Here is a 21,908-nt window from a genome sequence, read left to right as displayed (position 1 = left end):
CTACTAAAAATACAAAATTAGCCAGGCATGGCAACGCATGCCTGTAATCCTAGTTACTCGGGAAGGCTGAGGCAGGAGAATCACTTGAACCTGGGAGGTGGAGATTGTGGTGAGCCGAGATCACGCCATTGTACTCCAGCCTGGGCAAAAAGAGCGAAACTCCATCTCAAAACAAAAAAGAAAAGAAAAAGAAAATACAAAAATTAGCTAGGTATGGTGGAGTGCGCCTATAATCTCAGCTACTCGGGAGGCTGAGGCAGGAGAATCGCTTGAGCCCAGGAGGCGGTGTTTGCAGTGAGCTGAGATTGTGCCACTGCACTCCAGCCTGGGCAACAGAGTGAGACTCCATCTCAAAAAAAAGAAAAGAAAAAAGAAATTAACAGAGTTGGCAGACACCACTGCCGCCAGGAGCCCCATACTACCAGCCATGGTCAACCCCACTGTGTTCTTCGACATCAGTGTCAGTGGCAAGCCCTTGGGCCATGTCTCCTTCAGGATATTTGCAGATAAGCTTTCAAAGACAGCAGAAAACTTTCGTGCTCTGAGCACTGGAGAGAAAGGACTTGATTATAAGGGTTCCTGCTTTCACAGAATTATTCCAGGGTTTATGTGTCAGGGTGGTGACTTCATGTACAATAATGGCACTGGTGGCAAGTCCCTCTATGGGGAGAAATTTGATGATGAGAACTTCATCCTGAAGCATATACGTCCTGGCATCTTGTCCATGGCAAAAGCTGGACCCAACACGAATGGCTCCCAGTTTTTCATCTGCACTGCCAAGACTGAGTGGTTGATTGGCAAGCATGTGGTCTTTGGCAAGGTGAAAGAGGGCATGAATATTGTGGAGGCCATGAAGCCCTTTGGGTCCAGGAATGGCAAGACCAGCAAGAAGATCACCATTGCTGATTGTGGACAACTCTGGTAAGTTTGACCTGTGTTTTATCTTAACCACCAGACCATTCTTTCTGTAGGTCAGGAGAGTAGCCCTTTATTAGTCCATTTTTATGGGGCTGATAAAGAAGACATACCTGAAACTGGGAACAAAAAGAGGTTTAATTGGACTTACAGTTCCACGTGGCTGGGGACACCTCAGAATCATGGTGGGAGGCAAAAGGCGCTTCTTACATGGTGGTGGCAAGAGAAAAATGAAGAAGAAGCAAAAGTGGAAACACTTGATAAAACCGTCAGATCTCATGAGACTTATTCACTGTCACGAGAATAGCACTAAAAAGACCAGCCCCCATAATTCAATTACCTCCCCCTAGGCCCCTCCCAAAACACATGGGAATTCTGGGAGATACAATTGAAGTTGAGATTTGAATGGGGACACAGACAAACCATATTGTCCCCTCCACCCCATTTGCTCACAGTATCCTATAACCTTTGTGTTCTCACTGCAGTTCCCTTTGGGTTCCATGTTTTCCTTATTCCCTTCCATGCCTAGCTGGATTGCAGAGTTAAATTTATGATTATGAAATAAAAACTAAATAACAACAGCAACAAAAATTCAGCAGAGTTTGGAAACAGAAAGGGAGAACATTCCTCCAGGCAGAACGAGGCCAGGAGTGGGAAAGTAGGAAGTAAATAAAAGGAAAAATGAGTGATGACTAGGGAAAAGGGCATACAGGTGGTCAGAAAGAGGATGGGGGGTAGTCAGTGGAAAGCAGATGAGGGAAAGCCCAGGTCCTGTACTAACTTGCAACATGATGTCAAAGAAACTACCACAGTGCCGTCCTCCAGGACTCACTGCAGTTGCAAATGTTAACATAGGATACCATCCAAGGGCTTTCTGGCCGCACCACCCTCTGCTACTGTCGCCCTATGTAGGCAGGCAGGTGGGAGGGAACCTTGCAGCAGTCATGGGCAAGATCGTGTGGAACTTGCGACACAGCAGAGAGGAAGAAAGCCAGTTTGGGGGATATTTTACTCATCCACAGGCCACCATTTGTAATTAGGTGGTATATGATCATGATTAATTAAAAACTTACAAAGCATACAAAGAAGAAAACTGTAGTTAAAGTAATTAATCATTAGAATACTGGGATACACTTAGTTTCCATAAAAGCCTGCCTTATTGCACAATGAGGACCCACTTTAAACTTCCCGGCATTTAGAGTGGCATTGTGATGGCCACGGTTGCCTTGGTCATATTCCATTTGCCTTAAACAAAGTTGGAGCCTCCAAGAAGTGAGCATGGAAGAGGCCAGTCCACCAAAAGTCAGAGCTGCAAGGCTGGGAGGGTGGGCTGGCCAAGGTCCTATCTCCGAACAGGCGGCGAGCAGTGGGGATGAGGCCACCTGCAATGGAGTCAGAGAAACATGGTTCCAGGCCTGTCTGTCCCTTTTTACCTCTGTGGCCTCAGGCAAATTAACTCAACTCTCTGAGCTTCAATTTCTCTTTTAGGATTCTGGTGAGGAACAAGTAAGAGAAGGCTCAGACAGCGTTCGGCCTAGGGAAAGGTACTCCAGAAAGGCTGGCTCCTTCTCACCTGGCAGAAGCTGATAGGATTCCAGCCGTTGTTTCTTTCATTCATTCATTTTCTCATTTGTTTGTTCAACAAAGATATTTATATCCTGGTAATACAGTGAAGAACAACAGAGAAATAATCCCTGTTGGCCATTATCAGACTAATGATCCAATGGAGGGGGATAGATATTAAACAGCCACTTACTGGCTGTGTGACCTTGAGCAAGTCACAAACTGCTGAACTCTTCCCTACTGATAAAAGCTACACCACAGACTTGATTTCTGCATTAAAATAAGAAAATGTATGTGAAGGGGCCATGCAAATATAGGACTGCGGGCACACTTCCGAAGTCTGTAACCTGCGACAACCCCCAGCTTGGGTTTGGGCATGGAAGAGGAGGGGAAGGGACGCATCAGGATGACCTCCAGGTCTCACTAAGCTCCATCGGTGAAGTAACAAGATTAGTTATTGTATCTAAATGCTGTGAATTTATTTTAAGGTAGATAAAGATGGATGAGTTTAAAAAAAAAAAAAAACCAGAAGCAAGTGGTAGGTTAGTTTGCATTGATTCTTTTGCCCTTTTCCAGAAGGGAGAAAGGGAGGGAAGGAGGGAGGAAGGCAGAAAGGGATGGAGGAAGGGAGGGAGGGAGAGAAGGGAGGGACAGGAAGGGAAGGGAAGGGAAGGGAGGAGGGAGGGAGGGAGGAAGGAAGGAAGGAAGGAAGGAAGGAAGGAAGGAAGGAAGGAAGGAAATGTGCAACTACTACTACTCAGAAGCTGAATGCCAATGACCACTGTCTTCAGGTCTTTGGATTCTTATTGACATTCGCATGGATAGTGTTTAAACAGAGGGTGGGCTGTTATACACACAGTCATTGTTTGCTGTGGCCCAGCAGGATCTACAAGGGAAGGCCGTTCAAACCTCAACATTGATCACCCGGTGCAGAGGACGTGGCGGCCTCGTGTTTGAAGGAAAGTGGTAAACTTTGCTTTCATCAGCTCCGCCACAACCCTCGAAGAAATAGCCCTGAGACTCTGCAGGCCAGATGAGAGCTGAGAGCTCAGAAGAACTCAGTAGAGCAGAGATACTGTGGAAGTGAGACCCCAGCCCCAGAGCTTCATGCTATTGGAAGTGGTGGGAATTTCCAGAGCATCAGAGGCATCAGCCCTCGCATAGAATCCCCACTCTCACTCCAAGACAAGAAAGTGACTTAGTGATGAGTGCAGGAGCACTCCCTTCTGGTGCCTCCAAGAATGAAAGCCGGCTGTCTTGGCTTTCTCTGTGGCCACATCCTTGGTATAAGGCAGAGTGGTATTTAGTGGACCTATTTACTAAACAACAAAATGGGGTGAATGCCTACCATGCAACAAGGACCAAGACTGGCACCAAGGGGAATGCCAAGATAAGAAAGGCAAGGTCTGGGCTGGGTGTGGTGGCTCATGCCTGTAATCCAAGCACTTTGGGAGGCCGAGGTGGGCAGATCACTTGAGGTCAGGAGTTCCGAGACCAGCCTGGCCAACATGGTGAAACACCATCTCCACTAAAAACACAAAAATTAGCCGGGTGTGGTGGCAGGCACCTGTAATCCCAACTACTCAGGAGGCTGAGGCAGGAGAATCGCTTGAACCCAGGGGGCAGAAGTTTCAGTGAGCCGAGATCGTGCCACCGCATTCCAGCCTGAGTGACAGAGTAAAACTCTGTCTCAAAAAAAAAAAAAAAAAAAAAAAAACAGTAAAAAGGCAAGGTCTGAGCTTCGTGATCTGGGGAGGGAAATGAGACATATGCACAGAGGCTGGCCAGGAGTGAGTGCGTGCTCAGTGTATTTATAGCCTGAACAAAAGATTGAATGAATGAACAGAAGGACATAAGCACGAGCAAGCCACGTGGTACAGAAGAAAGAACACAGGCTTGTGGCATCCCAGCTCCCCCACTTCCAGCTGTGTATGAGTCTGGAGAGTTCCGCTAGCTTCTAGAGCCACTGTCCACCCTGCTCTGCGCCCCAGGGGCTGACCTCTATGGACTGCCTACTCTGGGCTCTCTGTGGTCTATCTTCTGGTTGAGCTCTGCCCAAAGGGAGAGCTGGAAAGAGATTGGGGGTGAGGACAGGGTTTCTTCCCCTCTGCCCCAGCTTGACCTCTGGCAGCAGCTCTGCACCTCAATCCCTGCAGCTCCGCGGACTGCATTCCATTGCTCACTGGGCCTCAGGGAGGTTATGTCCTCTCTCTGCCCTCCTGACCTCAGCTTCTCACTGTCGCTGGGGTCTCAGTGCCTCAACATTTCTTGTCTTCCTTTAATTCTGTCTACACCTCTGGAAAGAGCTCATTAATGGAAACCATCTGAGTTAGTTCTATTTCCTGAAGAGACCCAACTCATTCAGTAAATTAGAGGCAATCACAGAACTCGTCATAGTCAGATTCCTCCACTATGAAATGGAAATAGTAGCAATACTTAGTATCTAGCACAGTTCAGTGCCTGGACATTGGCCCTCATACATGTTGGCTGCTTAAATTAGTGAATACCTGAATGAATTAATGGCTAAGAGGATTAATGATGATGTTAACATACAAGGTGTGAGAATATGGGTTTTTATAATTCTTAAAGGGGCAAATGAATGTAATAGTATCAACTTTCTTGATATTGTAAACTGGGCATGAGTCTGGAATCAGGAAAGCTAGCCCCATTCGTTTATTGTGTGATTTTGGGCAAATTATTTTCCCATTCTGTACCTCTGTTTTCTCCCCTATAAAACAAAAGGGCTGAAGGTAATAACCTGTAAGAACCCATCCGTCTTGGCCATCCAATCAAGTACTGAGCATTCAAGAGAACTGTACAATAATTTGCATTGGAGAAGCCAAGGAAGGCCTCAGGAAAGAAGCAGGAACTTGAAGAATAGAATAATAACTAGAATAGCAGAAGGATCTCCCAGGTGAGCAAGACTGGAGCAGGGGAAAGGTGGGAGAGGCCTGCCAATGCTGGTGACCATAAACGACATCTGGCTGGATCAGAAGTTGGCTATGGGGACGTAAGAGGGAAAGGCTAGGGACATAGGCTAGGGACACATACGAAGGACCTTGACCACCAGGCCAAGAAACTCAAAGGACCCGCAAAAGGAAGGGTTCTGACTTCCTCAAGGCCCCAAAGCTAGCACAGAACTAGGCTTGAGGTTTCGTCTGCTCAGCTCCGAGTTGATCGAGATCTGCCTCTTCAACTCCTGAGGGCAGCTGCCTTCTCCCTTTCGTGATTCCTTTCTTTGAAGGTCACTTGTCAAATGAGGGACGAGGGAAAATTTATTGAGTGAGGAAACCATTTGGTAGGGATATTTTTGGCACGACAAGTCCTTGGCAAAGGACTTGTTCCTGTCATTATTCTCCTCGTGTTTTAAAATCTGTTAGTTTGCCATAAAGTCAAAGGCAAGATCATCAAAAGAAAGTGATTTGCTTTTTTTGATTACTGAAAAAAAGTGAATCTAGAAAAAATATGAGTCTTGAGCAAGAATATTAATTGGAGGGTCCTGGACGTGAAGTCATAAGTATTTGAAAAAAATGATTAAAATTAACAATGAGAAAAATAATGCAAAACTACTGTAAGATAAGTGGAGTTATTTGAAAAATGTGTCCAGCTGTGTGAATTTAGGCATCTCCCTTCCCTTCTTGGGCCTCAGTTTCCCCATATGTCAAATAAAGGAGTTAGACACGAGGATGAGGTCTAGAAGCCTGTCCTGCCCCGACAGGGCCCGTGGCTCCCATTTCGCCACTCTTTTTCCTCTGTTGAGAACAGCATTCCTGGGAGGGCAGTTGCATCACTTTGGTGTCGGCTCCTCTGATCTCTGTCCCCTGTGTGGCCTCTCAGAGCACAGGGGCTGGAGAACTGAGGCAGCTGCTCAGCTCTGGCACTTTGTCCGGCTGTGGCCAGAGATGAAAGGATTCAGAGCCAGCCTGCGATAAAGCTGGGCCTCTGGGTAGAGGTCATCCAGACGTGCCAGCCTCACTGCCACTGCTGGGGACAGGCCTCATCAAACCTGTCACAGATGCTCGCCAGGGGAGCCCCTCAACACTTGTCCAGCCTCCAGTCCACACCTTCAGGTCCCCACAGTGGTCATTCCAAGAGGCTCATCTGTGGTTTGTGTTATTCTCCAGCTCAAAGTGTTGGCAATGCTCCTGTGTTGAGCTACAGCAGTGTGTCCCTAAGAGACACCCATTCTGAGAGACACTCAGCTGCAGGAACACAGGTGTGGTCACTGAAGTTTGGAGAAGCAGCTTCTCTGTCTCTGTTTCCCTGACCTCCTTGCAATGCACCAAGTCCTGCAGGAAAGAAACCTGTTTAGCTTCATCAAACCGAGCATATTTCCAAAATATAATCAACCAGAGGAGTTTTTATTTTTTTGGTTTAGTAACTCCAAGAAATGTCTCACACAAATACAGTTCCCAGTAATATGCCTTGGGAAACATGGCTCTCTGGGTGATATACTTTGTTTTTGTTGTTGTCGTTGTGTTTTGTTGTTGTTGTTGTTGTTGTTGTTTGGTTTTTTTTGTTTTTTTTTTGAGACAGTCTTGCTCTGTTACCCAGGCTGGCGTGCAGTGGTGCAATCTCAGCTCACTGCAACCTCTGCCTCCCAGGTTCAAGCGATTATCCTGCCTCAGCCTCCCAGGTAGCTGGGAGTATAGGCATGCACCACCACACCCGGCTAATTTTTGTATTTTTAGTAGAGATGGGTTTCACCATATTGGCCAGGCTATTCTTGAACTGATGACCTCAAGTGATCTGCCTGCCTCAGCCTCCCAAAGTGCTGGGATTACAAGCATGAGCCATTGCACCCCGCCAAACCTTCTAGTGTTTAGGTAAGACTAGATCAGTCTGGTCCCTGGTAACTCTTGGCCTGTTTCTCATTACTTCCCTGTGCACTCTAAATTTCAGCTCCATTGAATGATTAGTTGGTAGCTGATGATTTGTGTGAGTGAGAATGTTGCAAAAATATAAACCTGGAGAAAGAAAAAGAAAAAGAAAAAAAAAAGGAAAAGGAAAACGGGGCCTTAAGCAAGCATATTACCTGAAGGATCCTAGGCTTCCAGTCAAAAGAGCCAGAAAAGTCAAAGTATACTCATTATTTGCTCACTTTTTTATTGTCAATAAACTAGGCATTTCCCTCCTTTCAGGCCTTTCCTCTTGCTGTTTCCTCAGTCTAGAAATTTCCCTCCTTTCTTTCTTTCTTTTTTTTTTTTTTTGAGATGGAGTTTCACTCTGTCATCAGGCTGGAGTGCAATGGCACAATCTCGGCTCACTGCAAACTCTGCCTCCTGGGTTCAAGCAATTCTCCTGCCTCAGCCTCCCGAGTAGCTGGGATTATAGGTGCCCGCCACCACGCCCAGCTAATTTTTGTATTTTTAGTAGAGACAGGGTTTCGTCATGTTGTCCAGGATGGTCTCCATCTCCTGACCTTGTAATCCACCTGCCTCGGCCTCCCAAAGTGCTGGAACTACAGGTGTGAGCCACCGCACGTGGCCTCCCTCCTTTCTTTACTTATGAAAACGTACTCATCTTTCAAAGGTTTACTTAAATGCCACCTCTGCTGTGAGCCCATCCCAAATTCCATGTAAGAGTCTATTACTCATTACTCTGTGCTCCCATTGCACTTCCCGTGGACTTTTATTATTTTCATTCTCCTTTCCCTGATGTGCATAAAATAGCTATGAATTATTGGCCTCCTCTGTACCACTATTAGGTTATAGGCAAACGGCATACTGGCTAAAAAATAAATAAAGACAGTTTCGTTCTCTGTGCCTTCAGGTCCCCTCCCCTCACTGAGAGCTTCTTGGATCCTGTCCTGGGAACTTTCTCCTCATGCACTGCTTTATCCTGAGTCTGTCTCCACTGCTCTGTGGAAACCTGCACATTAACTTGCTTCCTATGAAGAAAATCTGTTGAAATCAAAAAGAAAATGGTTCTGAGCCCTAAAAGGAAGGACAATGAGGTACTAATTAGCAACAGTTCCCAAATCAGGGATTTAATTATTTGGCATTCAGACAGTCAGAAAGGAAATTGAGAGTAAGGAAATAAGCAAAAAATGTCCTATGTGAATAGGCAGAGAGGCAGAGCAGATGTCATAAAGCCTGTGCACTGCGTTTTAGCCTTTTGTTCAAGTCTTTCTCTTCTAGACCCAATCCTAACAAACCAATGATGTATTAGGAAAAAGCAGACAAAACGCATGGCGTAGTGATGCTGGGACACTACCAGAAATAATAGGGTGTGAGAGGAGTGGATGCCATAGAATTAATGCAGAAGAAAAACAGATTGGAGCCCTCTAGCGGGGGCGCAAATAGTCCTCTAGTCCTCTGAGCTTCCACCATCTCCACCTCCATGGACAGCACTACATGGTGCCCAGCATTGACAATCACAGAGATGCCCAAATTATCCGGAACATGTTAAACTACCTGCTAGATCCTCTCAGAAGGCAGCCACATGTAGGCTGGGTGCAGTGGCTCGTGCCTGTAATCCCAGTACTTCGGGAGGCTGTGGCAGGTGGATCACTTGAGCCTAGGACTTTGAGACCAGCCTTGACAACATGGTGAAACCCTCTCTCTACAAAAAATACAAAAATTAGCTCGGCATGGTAGTACATGCTTATGGTCTCAGCTACTCAAGAGGCTGAGGTGGGAGGATCACCTGAGCCTGGGAGGCAGAGGTTGTAGTGAGCCGTGATCACACCACTGCACTTCAGCCTGGAGCCTGGGTGACAGAGCGAGACCCTGTCTCAAGAAAAAAAAAAGGGGGGGGAGGGCAGCCAAGTGTATATAAGCTATTTGAAAAAAAACACAAAGTTTTAAAAATTATGTGTTTGTTCAAAAGGTTAAGATTTTCCCCAAGATATTCTCACAGTTTGTGCCCCTTCTTCTCAGGTCTTTGTTCGTTTTTTGTGTGTTTTTGTGATGGAGTCTCGTTCTGTCACCCAGGCTGGAGTGCAGTGGCATGATCTCAGCTCACTGCAACCCCTGCCTCCTGAGTTCAAGTGATTCTTCTGCCTCAGCCTCCCCAGTAGCTGGGACTACAGGTGTGTGCCACCATGTCTAGCTAATTTTTGTATTTTTAATAGAGACAGGGTTTCGCCATGTTGGCCAGGCTGGTCTTGAACTCCTGACCTCAAGTGATCCACCCGCCTCGGCCTCCCAAAGTGCTGAGATTACAGGCGTGAGCCACCGCACCCGACCTACAGGTCTTTGTTCAAATGTCACTTCCTGAACCCCTTGATTCAAATTGCAACCCCACCCCACTTCTAGCCACCCCACGCCCAAGCCCCTTTTCTTACCATATTTTTCTTTTTTCTTTTCTTTTTCTTTTTTTTTTTTTTGAGATGGAGTCTCGCTCTGTCACCCAGGCTGGATTGCAGTGGCATGATCCCGGCTCACTGCAAGCTCCATCTCCCGGGTTCACGCCATTCTCCTGCCTCAGCCTCCCAAGTAGCTGGGACCACTGGCACCCGCCACCACGCCTGGCTATTTTTTTTTTTTTTTTGTATTTTTTTAGTAGAGACGGGGTTTCACCATTTTAGCCAGGCTGGTCTCGACCTCTTGACCTCTTGATCCACCCACCTCAGCCTCCCAAAGTGCTGGGATTACAGGCGTGAGCCACTGAGCCTGGCCTAACCATTTTTTTTTATACCACTTATCACCTAATATAATATATAACCGAGTGGTTATTATCAATGTCTAGCATCCCCCAAAAATGTAAACTCCATGAGAGTAGACGTTGGTCTGTCTGTTTAGTTTCTTGCTGTGTTATGGGGAAACTGTGCATCTGGCACCTATAGGCCTTCATTATTATGATGATGATGATTTATTTATTTATTTTTGAGATGGAGTCTCGCTCTGCCGCCCAGGCTGGAGTGCAGTGGCGCGATCTCGGCTCACTGCAAGTTCCGCCTCCCAGGTTCACACCATTCTCTTGCCTCAGCCTCCCAAGTAGCTGGGACTACAGTCGCCCGCCACCACGGCCCGCTAATTTTTTGTATTTTTAGTAGAGATGGGGTTTCACCGTGTTAGCCAGGATGGTCTTGATCTCCTGACCTTATGATCTGCCCTCCTCAGCCTCCCAAAGTGCTGGGATTACAGGCGTGAGTCATGGCGCCTGGCTATTACTATTATTATTATTTTTTTGAGAGAAAGTCTCACTCTGTCACCCAGGCTGGAGTGCAGTGGCGCGTCCTTGGCTCACTGCAACCTCCACCTCCCGGGTTCAAGTGATTCTTGTGCCTCAGCCTCCCGAGTAGCTAGGATTACAGGCGCTTGCCACCCTGCCTGGCTGATTTTTGTATTTTTAGTAGAGTCGGGGTTTCACCATGTTGGGCAGGCTGGTCTCAAACTCCTGACCTCAGGTGATCCACCAGCCTTGGCCTCCCAGAGTGCTGGGATTACAGGTGTCAGCCACCGCACCTGGCCGGGCGTTCGTTGTTGAATGAAAGCATGAGTGAAAAAATTTAGTTATTTGGAAGACATATTTACATTGTTAAAAGTCATTCTATGGAAATACTGGCTAAGGGCACAACAATTATATGAGAATTTGTTAACACAGGGCATATTAATTCATTGGCAAGTATTTATCAAGGTCACACTCTATGCAGATGCTGTGCATTGGAGATTTGCTTATTTTGTTTCCACCCACGCTTTTGAGTTCCTAAAGCCTTTACCGAGTATTCCACATGCAGAGTCACTGACACACTACACATCCATGCACACACGCACGTGCACACACACAGACACACACACACAGACCTGACACTCTGGTTCCTTCTTGTAGCCATGCTTCGATCTTATCATGTAAAAGTTTGACAAGTCTGGTCTATGTCGCCTTCAGAAAATTCTTAGAAATAGGAAATGATTATATTCATTAGAATTGATAATGTTTTCCCAGGAGTGAGCCTAGAATCATTATTTAACCACCGTTTATTGTAATGTTGGAGGCAGACATTGGATCTTGAGGAGTACACTGGGCATAGAGCAAAAACTTGAATCCTAGCCCTGGATCCATCATTTAAGAGCTGAATGATTCTGGCAAGTGACTTAACCACAAATAGCTAGTTCAGAGGTCTTTTTTTTTTTTTACAGGAGTTTGTAAGTTATAAAGTGCTACACAATTTTAAGGAATCATCATTATTTTGTTGAAAAGTAAAATAATGTATGACACAGCACTAGAATTAGGGATGAGATCTTGGTGATTCATGACTCTTGAAATGCATGGGTATCAGTCTTGCTATCTCAGACAACTTCTGATGGAATTTGCTGTGCAACCTTCACATTTACGACCTCAGTTTCATCATGTGCAAAACAAGGTTTCTACCTAGTTCCAGCAGGCTGGGATGATTTCTCTGACTGATTACAACTGACAGGATCAGTAAGTCTGTAGCAGGAATTGGGATGGATTCCAGTTGGCCCTGAAGCCTGGCGTGATGTTTCTCTAAGCGTGAAACTAAACTTTCTTCATTCATGCCCTCATTCATTCATTCAATAAATATTTATTGAATATCAGTTGGTGGCAGAGGCTGTACTAGATGTTGGGAATAACAAACAGAAGAAGACAAAAGTCCCAGTACTATCAGTGATCAAAGTTGAGTCAGAGAGCAGATTTTTTTTTTTTTTTTGAGGCGGAGTTTCGCTCTGTTGCCCAGGCTGAAGTGCAGTGGTGCAATCTCGGCTCACTGCAAGCTCCGCCTCCCGGGTTCATGCCATTCTCCTGCCTCAGCCTCCCGAGTAGCTGGGACTGCAGGCACATGCCACCACACCAGGCTAATTTTTTTGTATTTTTAGTAGAGACGGGGTTTCACCGTGTTAGCCAGGATGGTCTCGATCTCCTGACCTTGTGATCCGCCCACCTCGGCCCCCCAAAGTGCTGGGATTACAGGCGTGAGCCACCGCGGGTGTACACACTAGGAGCCCTGAGGAGAGAGGAGCAAGGTTCAGGGGCCCACAGAGGCAGGCTTGCTCACTCTGTCTGGGAGAAACAGATGGGGCTTTGCACGGAGAAAACGTTTCAGTGGGACATCAGAGGAGAGGTGGGAATTAGCCAGGCAAGGGTGGGAAACAGGCATGGAATAATGTAGGGAAAGAATGTGGGCACACCCTGGGGTATTTCACTTTGGCAGGTGCATTGGCTGTGTGCTAGGCACTGTAGATGAAAATGCATGAATATTCAAGGCACAGCAAGCAGAAAGGATGGAGCTGATGAGGATTGGGTTGTAAAATGCTTGTAGGCCATAGTTAAAACCCTTTCATGGGGACGTGTAATGGTAAGGGCACAAACTTAACGGCATTGTTGAATGCAAACGACTACAGAGCATGTTCCCTTTGTGTAAAACTATGTACCTACACCATTCAGTCGTTCAACAGATTAACAAATACTAACTATACAAAACACTGGGGATACAGAAGCAAGTAGGACAGAATCCCTATCTCTGGGCGAAACATACCAATAAAGTGTAACAAATGTTTGATTACAGGAACGCCAAGCAGGAAGACAAATCTGGAGGATTTGGGCCAGGAGGGAATGGGCCAGGGAAGACCTCCCAGGGGAGGTGACATGTTAAGCTGAATCTTTTTTTTTTTGGTGGTGGTGGGGTTGGGGGGGCGCGGACAGAGCCTTGCTCTGTCACTCAGGCTGGAGTGCAGTGGCACGATCTTGGCTCACTGCAACCTCCGCCTCCTGGGTTCAAGCGATTCTCCTGCCTCAGCCCCCGAGGTAGCTGGGACTACAGGTGTGCACCACGTCACCAGGCTTATTTTTTGTATTTTTAGTAGAGACAGGGTTTCACCATGTTGGCCAGGCTGGTCTCAAACTCCTAATCTCAGGTGATCTGCCTGCCTCAGTCTCCCAAAGTGCTGGGATTACAGGCATTAGCCACCGCGCCCGGCCATTAAGCTGAATCTTTAAGGGTGACTACGAACTGTCCGGGTGACTCTAGTAGGAAGTATTCTAAGCAGAAATACGGGTGAAGGCCTGGAGATCTGAGGAGGTAACTGAGACTTTATCATGGCTGCCATGTAGTGTTCTGGGTGGGGGTCTGTGGTGAAGAGTTTGGGTTTCACCCCAAGGGAAGCTATTGCTGGATTTTGAGCAGGTGAGCAGTATGATAAGCTTTGTATTTTGGATATGCATATCTATATCCATGTAATGCACGTCTCACCTCATCAGCTTGGTGTGCAAAATAAAGACACCCTTCCTTAATACTCAAGTCATAATGCCCAGGAGCCCCCACCCATTCAAATTGGAGGGAGGATTATATCTCTGAGATTCACTTCTCCAGATATTTCTGAAGATTTGTCTATGAATCAGACCCCTGAGGCTTACCTTGGCTGCCACCTCCCAAAGAACATGAACTTGGCTGTGTCCTTGTAGGCTGACCCCTCCATAGATGACCTGCTTCTGCTGGCTGTGTCCAGGGTGGCCTCCCTGAAGCCACTGGAGCAGAGGCCTGGTATCTTCTCAGAGCAGCAGCCAACCAGGCAGCTGGAGGAAACCCCTGGTCTCTTCTGCAGCCAAGTGAGTGTCTTCAGGACCCTCCTTGCTGCCTCTGTATTGGCTGGTGCAGGCCTATTTCACCTCAGTGTCTCCCCAGGAGAAAAGGGGAGACCCTCCTCCCGTGTCACATTCAGAAGAGGCCTCCTAGTAACTGGCCTGTAACTGTGACAACTCTGGTGGATGTATGCACATGAGCAGATAGCCATTCATCAGAAGGCATGACCAAATCATCACGTGGCCATGTCGGGAGAGGCTGTAAGCTCAGCTGCAGGCCCTGTCCGGAAGCAGTGTCCCCCTCTGACCTCAGGAGGGGACACAGCCATCCTCCTGTCCAAAGATCAGTCCCAATTTCTTTCACGGCTGTCCAGGCGGAGAGCTGTTCAGGAGGATAGAGACCATTATTACCCATGCCTCTTGCTTGCCATCCACATTTTGGGAGGCTGGCTGCCTGCAGCTGTCAGGGCAGCTCCTTCCCATCACAGGAACCACGTTGAGCCTCCCAAGGCCGGTCCTGGGCCTGCCTCCTCCTCCCTCAGCCCTCAGACTGGCCTAATTCCCTGCCCAGGATTATCCACTTTTCAGAATGAGTGACAATAGAAGCATCCACTTCCTGCAGGGATGCAGTACCTCCCCCATAACCTCACAGCCGACTGACTTTGGCATATTTTGCATGATTTGGTAAATGGTATATATGCATAGAGAAACTTCTGGAGTGTTGTTTTCTCAAATTTTAATAGCAGTGTCTCTGGGACTCAGGAGTTTTTACAATCTTCGCTGTACTTTACTATGATATTTGATTTTTTTCATTATAACTGTGCATCATACTTATAGGAAAATAATTTAAGCCTTGGAATCAGATAGCCTTTGGCAAATCAGATCATCCATTTCCTTATCTATTAAGTGGGAAAAATAATATTTCACAAGGTTATTGAGAAAAAAATCAATGCCATTTTTATTTTCATTCCTCATAACTGACATAATTGCATATATACACGTCGTGTGATTATATTGTATACCCTGGTGGGTCTCCTTAAAACAGATTCCATTTTCCCTTTCTCTTTATTTTCCCCTCCCTCCCCTTCTAGTCTGTTCCACTCATGTCACGGCTCCAGGCTGAACCCGGGCCCATGACACAACCCACATAACCATGTTGACAACCTTGAATGCACCTTCCAAGTTTTTTTTTTTCCTTTTTTTTTTTTTTTTTTTTAGACAGAGTCTCTGTCACCCTGGCTAGAGTACAGTGGTGCAATCACGGCTCACTGCAGCCTTGATCTCTCCAAGCCCAGGTGATCTTCCCACCTCAACTTCCTGAGTAGCTGGAACTACAGGCGTGAACCACGAAGCCCAACTAATTTTTTAATTGTTTGTAGAGATGAGGGTCTCGCTTTGTTGCCCAGGCTGGTCTCAAACTCCTGGGCCTCAAGTGATCCTCCTGCCTTGGCCTCCCTCTTCCATGTTTTTTTCCATGGTAATTCAATAATAAAAGTATATAGCTATATTCCCACATATAAATGGTTTTCTGATCATTTTAAAAAAGAAATCGGCCAGGTGCAGTGGCTCACGACTGTAATCCCAGCACTTTGGGAGGTTGAGGCAGGTGGATCACCTGAGGTCAGGATTTTGAGATCAGCCTGACCAATGTGGTGAAAGCCCATCTCTACTAAAAATACAAAAATTAGCTGCGGCGTGGTGGCAGGTGACGGTAGTCCCAGCTACTCAGGAGGCTGAGGGAGGAGAATTGCTTGAATCCGGGAGGCGGAGGTTGCAGTGAGCTGAGATTGTGCCACTGCACTCCAGCCTGAGTGACAGAGCGAGACTCCATCTCAAAAAAAAAAAAAAGAAATCATATTATACTCAATTCCATGTATCCTATGTATCCTGCTTTTCTCACTGAACAATACTTTTTGTAACTTCATCCTAGTCACGTGGCAAAGCTCTGATTTTAATGGCTGGATTCTGTTTCATAATTTGGAGATATAATTTGTCATCTGTGCCCATGTTATCAATATTCACTTTGTTTCTAGTTTTTGCCACTATGAACAATACAACACGTGTGTGCACTTACACACACACACTCACACCCACACACACTCTCATACCCACACACACTCACCCCCCACACACACTCACACCCCCACACACACTCACACCCACACACACACACTCACACCCACACCCACACACACTCCTTTGTTATACTGATGATTTTATTTCTTTGTAATAGGCTTTCAGAAATGGGATTTCTGGGGAAAATATAGCCAGTCAACAATGTTTCCAGTGTGGGCTAAGCACTAAGTGTCTTTTACATAGTAATTGCTTAATAAAGTGGTGTTTGCTATTATTCTTGTTATAAGCTGGGGAGTCATATTTTGAAAAAGTGTAGTCATTTATGGGAGTCCTACTTATTTAAGAGACATTTACTTTAAAGACACAGGTTATCTGTAATAACTGAACTAACAACTGTCCTTTCCTTGTTTATACAAAGTCCAAAGGAAATAGGACTGCATTGGAAAACTAAAATAGACATGAAAGTTTGCCTCCTCATTTCCTCCTTGCCATTTCAAATCCATTTCCTCAGTGAGACAGGAACCCAGAAGCTGAAGATTTTGCTCCCATAATTGGAGATTCTTGTTTTGCATTTAAAAAAAAAAATTTTATGAGCTTCTTTGCGTATCTGATTTGAAAAACAAAAAGAGAGCTCATTAAAGAGTTTTTCTATTATGGAGAGGCAATAAGGAACCAACTCGTAGCTTTTCAATGAGATGAATGAATAAGTGCCTGTGTCTGCAGCCCCACATCTGCCTGCTCAGGGCAGAAGTTTGCAGGAGAAATCAGGCAATTTCTAGTCTGAAGGTTCTCCTTGTTATATTCAGCTACTCACAATGAGAATTGAGGCTGCAGCTTGTGAAGAGAGGGCAGTTTTGCAAAATGCACATTTGGTGGATTCTGGACATGAGCCATTTGACCAAAACGTCAAAGCATGACAGATTTCTAACTCCGGACTGAAATGGAAGCTTGTGCATTGGGTGAAAGCCAGGTCCTGGACTCCTGGACACAGCCGGGAGCCCAGAATGTGAGGGAAATTCTGTGTGAGAAAAGGCATACCCACAGTTTTAATGAAAAGGGAAATAGGAGCTTCCATTTTCCTACTGCCTTGTTCGCTTTTTGTCTGGACACCCTTGAGCCAAAGGAAGCTGGGGAGGCCCATGTGGGTGCCCTTCCGATTCTGAGCCGTCAAACTGGGCACCCTGTCCACACGGGTGGAGGCAAGCGTCAGAGTCCCAGGCTGTTTCTCAGCAATTGTCCAGCTCTTTCTGCTCTCTTGCTTTCTGTCTGGTTTGCATTTCAGTGAATGCCTAACTTCTTGTTTTCTGGCTTTTAGGCCCATTTTTGGCCCCATAATAACCTCTTGGACAGAATTGTTTTCCTAGCTTGACCCTCATCAGTCAGATTTTTTCATTTTATTTTAATTGTTTTTATTTTTTATTTTTTGAGATGGGATCACTCTGTCACCCAGGCTGGAGTGCAATGGCAAGATCACGGCTCACTGCAGCCTTGACTGCCCAGGCTCAGACAATCCTCCTGCCTCAGCCTCTCCAGTAGCTGGAACTATAGGCACCACTGCCCTTGACTATTTTTAAAATTTTTTTGTAGAGATGGGGGGAATCTCGCTATGTAGCACAGACTGGTCTTGAACTCCTGGCCAGAGGTAGTCCTTCTGCCTCAGCCTCCCAAATTGTTGGGATTACAGTCGTGAGCCACTGTGCCCAGCCTGATTTTCCTGTTTTGATCCAACTCCAGTTCTAAAACCCTATTTATCTCCCAGCATCGGGTTGTCCTCTTGAAAGGGAAATTGGAAGTTACAGTGATGGGGTCAAGGGCTCAGTTTTCAAGGTGGAGGCTTAGACAGAACTCATTTCAGACCTGAAGAAGGAAAAGCTGATTGATGCTCACATGCCAACTTTGTTTCCTAGCTTGTCCTACATCCAATCTACCTTGTCTTAAAGAGGTTCAAAGGTTTGGTCCTTATCTATGGAGCAGCTACTCTGGGCAAGGCCAGGACTTATATTAACCTTGTTAGGTGCCAAGAATGGCCAGGCCTCAAAGTATCAGACCAAATAAATCCCTGTCTCCAAGGAGCTCGCAGCCTGAATTTGAAGACCCAAATATTCAGAGGAGAAATGTCTCAGTTCAAAGTTAGCTGAGTTAGCGGCCAATGGTAGGAGGATGGAGGAAATTGTGTAAGAATTCAGAGGAGGGGAATGTCCTTGGGGGCTGGAGTAGGGAGGACATAGGATCACAGCCCACCCTTGACAGGTGAGGAAAGGAAGAGACGCAACAGTTACTAAGTGCCTACTAGGTGCCAGTGTTAGCGTAAGAGATTTGGCTGGTTATCTCTGGTTATTCTTAGGACTGGGGTTGGAGGGAAGAGTGCAGTAGGCATTTCCATCAGGGAAATGGTGCAATTAAACTACTGACAGCCTGGTCTGAGCCATAGCTGACTCTATTCAAGATAGGTGCTTACCAAGTACACTTCTCTGCCAGGGTAGAAACAGCCACAATCTGCGTGTATTCAAGAGCTAAGGAGCATGTTTCATTGGCTTGCTCCACAGTCACGATGAATTGTTTGAGCACCTGCAATGCTTTGAGTGCTGTGTAAATTATGAAGTGGGAGGAGATCACTGTGGATCCAGGGATCTGCTGAGGGTCTTAGCCTCACTTCACAGGCAGATGCTCAGTGGTTTCAGGGTGAGAAAGATTATGGGAACTTTTGTGGCTTTATTGAAAAATCTCACCCAAAACACCACTTCTCATCTCTTATCTAGCAAGAAGAGCAATGAAAAACAACAAAGGAGAAAATTTTAAAAATCAGACCATGTATGTTTAAGTTCTTAATACCTGTATTTATTCCTATAGTTTGTTCAACAAGTGTTTTCTCAGATGCTTCCTAAGTGCTGTGGTAAACAAAATTGACAGGGCTCTGGACCTTGTGTTTACAGTCTAGTTGGAAAGGTAGACATTAAAAAAGGCAACACACAAGCGTGTGATTACAAAGCATTCTGTAAATTAAAAAAACAAAAACAAAAACAAAAAAGGCCAGGCATGGTGGCTCACACCTGTAATCCTAGCATTTTGGGAGGCCTAGGTGGGAGGATTGCTTGAGCCCAGGAGTTCAATTCCAGCCTGGACAACATAGGGAGACCCCACCTCTACAAAAAATTTTTAAAAATTAGCCAAGTGTGGTGGCATGTGCCTGTAGTCCTAGGTACTAGAGAGGCTGAGGCGGGAGGATCACTAGAGCCAGGAGGTCAAGGCTGCAGTGAATTGTGATCGTGCCACTGCACTCTGGCCTGGGAGACAGAGCAGGAGAAGGCATCTGGGAGGCCTCCCTGAGAAGGTGATGTTTCAGATGAGACCTCACCAATGAGAGGATTCAAACAGGCCAAGTAGGGCATGGCACGTGCTCTTGGCCTGGTCACGCGACCCATTGGAACTAGTGAAATGGAGATAACCTGACGCCTGAGCCCCAGGGTTGTCATGGAGATGAAACTATTTAATGTGTATAAGTCACCTGGCCCCGTGCCTAGTACGTCCTGGAGGCACCAAGCAAATGTTTGCTGAATCTGGTTGGCAAGTCCCTCCCTGCCCTTGCATTCCAGGGTTCCCCATTTCTCTGTGACTTTGACCCCAGGGAACCCCACCCTTGCTGTAGATGCTTGCTGTGGCCTCTCTGGCTACCTGCAGAAACAGAGACCAGTTGGGAGCAGGGATCTGCCTGGACCCATGACCCTGGCTTCCTTGAGATGCTCATTGATGCCTGGAGTCAGCACCTCTGTCAGCAAAGCAGCAGTCAGCTGCTTCTCTCCAGAAGGAAAACTGTCAGCTCTGTCCCACCCATCCACACAAATGACAACAATACTGAACTAGAGGCAGATGATATTGGGGAATTCGTACATAGAGCAAATCATCTCTTCATTGTGCTTTATGGTTACACATACACATCTGTTGTATATCAACTGACCATCACTTGTAACTTTGTGAGCCAGACGGGCAGGTCCCAAACCATGCTGTTTCACAGCAGAAATGGAGACTCGCATGCTTGTGTGGAAAAGTGACTTGCTAAGAGTCCCGCAGGTTGTCAGAGGTGCAGACCTGGGCATCTGGCTCTCCTTACACCATGACATACCTTGTTGAATGACTGAGACACCAGTGACACTGGTGACAGGACGCAGGAGAGGACTTGGGGCAGGGAGGCGCCTGCTCATAACCCTCTCTGACTTCCAACTGCAAACCCTTACTGGCTGTTGTCCTGTGCCAGGCACTGTGCTGAGCCCCATGGAGGCACCAGCCTCTTCGATGGTGGCATTTTAAGGCCTACAATGGCAGAGAAACGTCATGGAGGAGTGAGGGTATTTCCAGCCATGGCTGGAAACTGACCCTGAATCCGAGCGTTCTCTGGTCTGGACAGAGTGCCAGGCCTGTGGCAAAGCAGGTAACCTTTGAAACGGAATCTGATCTGCTGTCGGCCACTGCCCAGGCCACAGTCTGCCAAAGGGACAGCCGAACGAAAGGCTCAACTTCCTCCTTCATCAGCTCCAAGTTCCAGGACAAGAGGCAGAACCAGGTGCCACCGAGCCTGCCGCAGGTAAAGCTGCTTCTCTGTCGTAGGCCTCCCTGCTCTCGTCCTCAGGGCACTTCTCACCCCCTCCATCCCTGCTGACGCTGAGTGCTATCACCCCCAAGGAAGGACACTTCCTGGAATGCCCAGCCTGTCACCCAAGAGACTCCCCTCAGGGCACCCACTGCTGGATCCAACAGGTCTGCCCCAGTGCCAGCCCCTAGAACTACAGGCTTCTGTAAGCTTCGACTTCCACATGCAAACCAAGTACGCTCAGGCTTTTAAAGTGCAATCCTCTTTGTTCAAAATATTCTTCCTCCTCTGGCCAGGCTGACTCCTTTTCTCAATCCTCAGGTCCCAGGAGGGCTGTCACTGCCCAGCACCTCTCCTCAACCTCCTGTGTGCTCTCTGAGCATTGTGTACCCGCTCCTGGTGCCACACAGACTCTTGCCACGACCTCTTCTTTGTCTCTGTTTCCATTGGCTGTGTCTCATTCTCCATTGCATCTGCAGCACCCAGCCCTGCACCTGGCACATAAAAGACCCTCAGTGGTATTTCATCAATAAATGGGAATGGTCTTACCCTTCCACGCCCACAGACACACTTGCACCCAGACTTCTGCAGCCCCTGCCCTCCCAATGACCTTGCCTTGAAGACTCTGCAGTTCTCACCTTTGACAGCTTTCTGGGAATTCGACCGTCCCCAGGCTGTCCTCTTCATTGATGCCTTTGCCACTTAAACCAAAATGTGCTGTGCTTTTCTAGGTTTCTGCTTCTTGCCGAGTGTCTATCTCTTATTCTACCGACCATCACCATTGATGTGTGTGAGGGGACATCTGGAAGCACAGTCCTCTAAGGTGTGTGTGTCAAGATAGGGTTCAGGTGGCAGAGGGAGGCCCAAGTGCTGGTGGGTTCACCCACAGGGATTTGCTGACAGCTAGCTACACACCTTCCTGTTCTTTGAGAATTTCAAACGTGAGTAGATCAGCCCTTGCCATCCAAGAGCTTAGGTTGAGGGTCTGAGGGTGGAAAACACAATGAACACAAAGCTTAATTCCAGAATGGATGCCAATAATGGCACATACCATCTGCTAAGCACCTACTGTGTGTGGGCATTTAACGGTCACTGTCTTCCATTTATATAACAACCTTGCGATTTATGAATTAGAGAACCATCTTACAGGTTACAAAATTGAGATAAGTGAGCTGCCATCTATATCAGAGAATAGAAGGTTCTGAGACCAAGATTTGAAACCAGACCTTGCCAAGGAATGACCAAAATTCATTCCTTACCAAGATGTCACTTTGGGGGCCTTATC

At 46.8% G+C, this 21,908-nt stretch overlaps 1 protein-coding gene across 1 annotated transcript; it reads left to right on the top strand.

Moving 5' to 3' along the window:
• Nucleotides 1-415: 415 nt before the first annotated feature.
• LOC101139366 (peptidyl-prolyl cis-trans isomerase A) lies at nt 416-21,329 on the top strand. The gene is made up of 5 exons (XM_055377419.2): nt 416-921; nt 2,404-2,410; nt 13,846-13,989; nt 20,441-20,617; nt 21,189-21,329. Exons 1-5 carry the CDS (start codon nt 428-430, stop codon nt 21,327-21,329), a joined length of 963 nt encoding a protein of 320 aa, XP_055233394.2. The 5' UTR covers nt 416-427.
• Nucleotides 21,330-21,908: the final 579 nt, after the last annotated feature.

Source organism: Gorilla gorilla, chromosome 12 (genome assembly GCF_029281585.2).
Source record: "Gorilla gorilla gorilla isolate KB3781 chromosome 12, NHGRI_mGorGor1-v2.1_pri, whole genome shotgun sequence".
In the NCBI taxonomy this organism is placed as follows: Eukaryota; Metazoa; Chordata; class Mammalia; order Primates; family Hominidae; genus Gorilla; species Gorilla gorilla.
This window is presented reverse-complemented; position numbering and strand designations above follow the sequence as displayed.